The 5,444-nt window shown below is 42.3% G+C and overlaps 1 protein-coding gene across 1 annotated transcript; it reads left to right on the top strand.

Moving 5' to 3' along the window:
- The first annotated feature begins 54 nt into the window (after positions 1-54).
- zic3 (zic family member 3 heterotaxy 1 (odd-paired homolog, Drosophila)) lies at positions 55-5,020 on the top strand. The gene is made up of 3 exons (XM_047353439.1): positions 55-1,344; positions 2,024-2,187; positions 2,587-5,020. Exons 1-3 carry the CDS (start codon positions 354-356, stop codon positions 2,767-2,769), a joined length of 1,338 nt encoding a protein of 445 aa, XP_047209395.1. The 5' UTR covers positions 55-353; the 3' UTR covers positions 2,770-5,020.
- Positions 5,021-5,444: the final 424 nt, after the last annotated feature.

Here is a 5,444-nt window from a genome sequence, read left to right as displayed (position 1 = left end):
GGTAGCTGAGCGCCGATTGGCCGCCGTAGCACTGCCTCCTGAGTTCATTTATGTTCTGGGAGTGAGTGATTGACTTTATCAGTCCAAGGACATCATCAGCCTGGTAAGGGGGGGAAGTTTGATCCTCTTTCTCACGGATCGCAGTCAATTGGAGTTTTTTTTTCCTCCCAACTCTTTTACATAGGATTTTTCCCTCATTTTTCGGCTTTTTTATTTTTTTTATTTCTAGGATCTTCTTTGCTCAACGTGGTAAATCTCAGCGCAGTGGTCTGCAGCCCAGCGCGCCACGCTCAAACTGGATTTTAATTTGATTTTCTGCTTCCCACCCGACTCCTGAGTTTGCTTCAAGCTTCATGACTATGCTTCTAGACAGCGGTCCGCAGTTCGCATCGTTAGGAGTGGGGGGCTTCGGGACGCCACGGCATCACGACATCGGGAATAGGGACACGAGTCTGGGACTGAATCCCTTCTCTGATTCCTCTCACTCCGCCGCTTTCAAAATAAGCCCCGTGGCGCACGACATCGCTTCCAGCCAGACGTCAGCCTTCACTCCGCAGGCGACTGGATACGCGGCCGCTTTGGGACACTCGCACGGCGGGCAGGTGGGCTCGTATGGCGGCGGAGCGTTCAACTCGACTCGGGACTTTCTCTTCCGGAACCGGGGCGTCGGGGAGTCCACAGCGCCGAGCGCCCAGCACGGGATATTTGCAGCCTCTACGGGGAGCCTGCACGGGCCGCCTGGGATCCCGGACAACCCCGGACATTTGTTGTTCCCTGGACTTCACGACCAGGGAGTGAGCCACACTTCGCCGAGCGGACACGTTGTGAACAGCCAGATGCACCTCGGTTTACGTGGGGACATTTTCGGAAGACCAGACCCGTACCGGCCGGTGGCGAGCCCCCGGACGGACCCGTACGGAGCTCAGCTGCACAACTACAACCACCCGATCAACATGAACATGGGCATGAACGTGCCGACGCACCACGGTCCGGGGGCCTTCTTCAGATACATGCGGCAACCGATCAAGCAAGAGCTGTCCTGCAAATGGATAGATGAGAACCAGATGAACAGACCCAAAAAGACGTGTGACAGGACGTTCAGCACCATGCACGAGATGGTCACGCATGTGTCCATGGAGCACGTCGGCGGGCCCGAGCAGAGCAACCACGTCTGCTTCTGGGAGGACTGCCCGAGGGAGGGCAAGTCCTTTAAGGCCAAGTACAAACTCGTCAACCACATCCGTGTGCACACGGGCGAGAAGCCGTTCCCTTGCCCGTTCCCTGGATGTGGGAAAATATTCGCCCGGTCGGAAAATCTAAAAATCCACAAAAGAACACACACAGGTACGAATCGGTTCTGTGTTTTGTATAGAAATAATCACATGGGCATTCCCGGGTAGGAAATGTGTGTGTGTTCAGCAGTTAAATAGCAGCATGATTTTGTTGTTTACCAAAACCATTTTCAAATGTTGCTCCACGCATCATGCCCCCAGCAGCTCCCAAACATTTACTGGAATTATTAAGAATTAAATACACCGACTGCAAGCTCAAAAAACGGATACTCAGCACTCTTAGCAACTTTATTGTGCTGCTAACCCTCCTCAGTGCGCATGCATGGTTTGGAGGTGGGATGTTTGGTGTGCTTCATTAAGATTCTGTGCTCGTTTGACAGACTACCAAGGCAGCAGACAACTAATCAATTTCTAACTGTTTGTAATTGTTGCTCAGCCGTTGCACGCTGCCCTGTTGATTCATTGTTGACTACAGTTGAGCTGAATGAAGGGGGGAGCAGGCCTCTTGAATAAATAAAGCCTGACAGAGCATCAGAGGGTAGTAGTGAAGCTCGTATCCATGTCTAGCCGAATAAATGTAGGTTATCCTGTTATATAACAGTCTGCAAACCGTTACTGGGTCTCTGTTTTTATCAGGTGGGTGTTACAATAGGGGGTCGATGTTTTTCCCTTGTTGTTTGTGTCCTGCATGCGTGATTCACGGAGTGCTGTGCGTTTGTTTAATCCCGCAGGTGAGAAGCCGTTTAAGTGTGAATTTGACGGCTGCGACAGACGCTTCGCCAACAGCAGCGACAGGAAAAAGCACATGCATGTGCACACGTCAGACAAGCCATACATCTGCAAAGTGTGCGACAAGTCCTACACACACCCCAGCTCTCTCAGGAAACACATGAAGGTAATTAACGTCTTCATTACTCCTTAAACAAATTAACACACACATACGCACTCACACTCACACACACACACCACTACCACCCCCATTCTTCTGCTTACAGACAACTTGAAGAACTGCTTAAGATGTTATTGGTGCAAAAAAAGGGGAAAAGCGTGTAAACAAATATGATGCCAGTGAGCACATCAGTTGTTTTTTAAAAAAAAGAAAATGTCTTCTCGATATTCTACGTGACCTCTTAAGTTTAAATGAATATTTTCACAATATATTAATATTTTAAAATTGTGTTTATTTTTAAACTTAGATGTTATGTGCATCCTGCATGTATGTACATTGTTTGAATATTATCCACCATTTTCTGTTCACTCACTCACTGCTTCTTTCCTTGCATTTTTCCTGCAGGTACATGAGTCTCAAGGTTCGGAATCCTCCCCTGCAGCGAGCTCCGGATACGAGTCGTCCACGCCGCCAGTACTGGTTTCAGCCAGCACCGAGGACCCGACAAAAACACCGCCGTCAACCGTGCAAAACACGCCCGGCCACAGCGAAGGACTGCCGCCCAACTTTAACGAGTGGTACGTTTGAAGGCATGAGGAGTGGACCCTCTCCCTGCAGTTTGGACCATGAGGATGAACGAGGAGTGACTTAAAATACACACACACTTGCACACACACAAACAAATGGGACTGGAACAACAACATGGAGATGAGAGCAAAAGCCAGCACCAAGCAGGCCACGTCCGTTCTCAGGATCACGAAAAAAAAAAATGACTTTATTCCGCAGTTTGAAAACAAATCATCCACGACTAGATAAACTTTCTGAGTATAAATATGGTTTTTTATCTTTAATCTTTTAGTTTACAGATTTCAGAAAGCTTGTTTTATTTTTTTCATTTTATGTATTTTCTCAAATTTTTATTTAAGTAAGGAAAAAAAAAGTCATTAAAAAAACGAAAGATTATTTCACGCTGTTTTATATGACGGTGACGTCGCCTCCTTCGATTGATTGTTGAAACTTCAAAAACAGTCTTAAGAAACGTGCCAAAGTCTTTGTCATGAACTTGAACGCAGATTTAAAAAAAAAAAACTGAAAATCCTAAATAAATATTATACTCGTGAATGTATTTTTTTCCTTGTTTGATGGGGTCGCATCTGTTGTCAACGTCCGTTTTCAGGTGGAGACGTGGTATTAGGTTTACGATTGTTACCGTTGAATATAACGTTGCCTTTTGTTTATACCGTTGTAAATACATATCCATGATGCCATATTTATCGATTTGTAATTTAATTATGGGTATAAGTTCTGAAACTTAAATGATATTTATGGAAATGTTTTTCTAACAAGATCTGTACAGTTTTTGGTCACAACCAGCTTAACATTGAACAAATGATAAACTCTTCTTTAAGCTCCAACATCGCGATTGTATCCTTCTGTTTTCCTCTTCTTAACCAATAGGCCTACATGTGTCTTATTTGGACCGAATAGAAAAAAAATCACCTATATGAATATTATGGATTTGTCTATATATATTGCAGATATTTCAGTAACTTTTATTTTCTTTATGAGACCATTGACATGTATTAAAAAAAATCATTGACTGTCTACAACTGAGTTCAGTTGAGCTGAAAAGCTACAAAGCGGTTCTGTTTATATTTTTGGTTCAGTTTAAACTTTTTTGTGGATTTTACTTTGATAGGATCAGAAATAGATGTCAAATATTAGAGGAGGAAATAAGATTTAAAAAAAGAATGAACCCATCAGCCTATTGCAGTCCTATATATACAGGTCTTAGACGAGTTGTGCGCAGTTCATGATTATTCAAATCGAGTATTTTTCAGTAGTCATTTCAATTTGAGGGGATCCACCACCCGAAAATATAAGCCTGTATGGCAACTTTTATAGTTCCAGCAAATGTCTTTGTGCAAAGTAGCCTCTGTTTAAATGTCTGCATCGGCAACAATGGAACTGAAACGATAAAGTATCTTCAAAAATAAAAAAGTTATGTTTTTTTTTTTGTCTGCCAGCTTGCATTGTTTTAAATGTAACTCTTCTGTGAAACTAAATCGTGTTATTTGTTGTGGTGTTGCATATAGAGCAGTTTTAATTACACATTTTTGATTGTTTTTTGTGTGAATAACTTGTCAAGATGACTTTTTTTCTTTTTGTTGTGTTTAACAAAAAAAAAAAATCGTGGAAGGGAAATTGGAGGGAGAACACGTTCAGTGGCGAAAAAAAGAGTTACAGCATTGCATTGTAACCTATTCTCAAGAATTAAATATTATGCATACACAAAGTATATTGTACTCTTATGAGAACAATTTTCAGACCACCAGCACTACTTTTAAAAAATAAAATGTAAAAAAGTGAAACGGTACCTCTTGACAGTGATATATGAAATAACTTTATTTAAATAATTTAAGGAGTATATGTTTTATATGCTATTTTCTATACCTTAATTTAAAAAAAAAAAGTACATTTTCTTATTCCCGCCACCTTTCTGCCCCCATGTCCAGAGGTCAAAGGAAAATATCTGATGTATAAAAACAGAGCTAGAATGTGATGTTGTAACACTTTCTGGGAGGAAAAAAATGGGTCACACTCCGAGTTATTCCTGAAGAGCAAAACTGTTTCACTGATGAACTGTGTCACTGTGCCACATCGAGGCAAACCATGTTACAACAAGCAGGCCTATATGCGCTTAGAGCCTATCTAAAGTCAGACGGTTCCTTGTACTTTTTAGGCTACTGTGTGTTGGTTGGTTTGTTCTGCCAACTATTTATGAAGAAATGTGAACGGAAATTTTGATTAAAATTAAAAACAAACATTATGAAAAAAAGCGTCTCTCGGACTGCAAACTTGATTATTATTATTCGCATCATGTTTTTTTCCCTCCACGCTGCATGCTATAGCCTACAGCAAACACTGTGTGCCCTGCTTTCTGCATCAGACTTGTGGGAGTCACTTGAACTTGACACTGATTAGGCGCCATCTTAGTTTCTTGATTGTGTGTGTGAGAGAGAGACGGAGAGCGTGCGCGCGCATTGTGTGTGGGAAAAACTGGAAAGCAAGTTGGAGAACGGCTTTTTTTTTTTTTGCAGATTTGCACTGAGTAGCATAAACATTTATTAAAAGAAAAGTTTCTTTAGCTTTTTTGTTCTTTTTGTTTTGCTTTCTTAATAATCTTTTGAGAATAATAACAGTACTCAGGGGCGCCTCCAGGAAGTTTTCTCGGGATGGCCAGATGGGGGCCACTAATAATC

The sequence above is a fragment of the Girardinichthys multiradiatus genome, chromosome 23, assembly GCF_021462225.1.
Source record: "Girardinichthys multiradiatus isolate DD_20200921_A chromosome 23, DD_fGirMul_XY1, whole genome shotgun sequence".
Classification (NCBI taxonomy): Eukaryota; Metazoa; Chordata; class Actinopteri; order Cyprinodontiformes; family Goodeidae; genus Girardinichthys; species Girardinichthys multiradiatus.
This window is presented reverse-complemented; position numbering and strand designations above follow the sequence as displayed.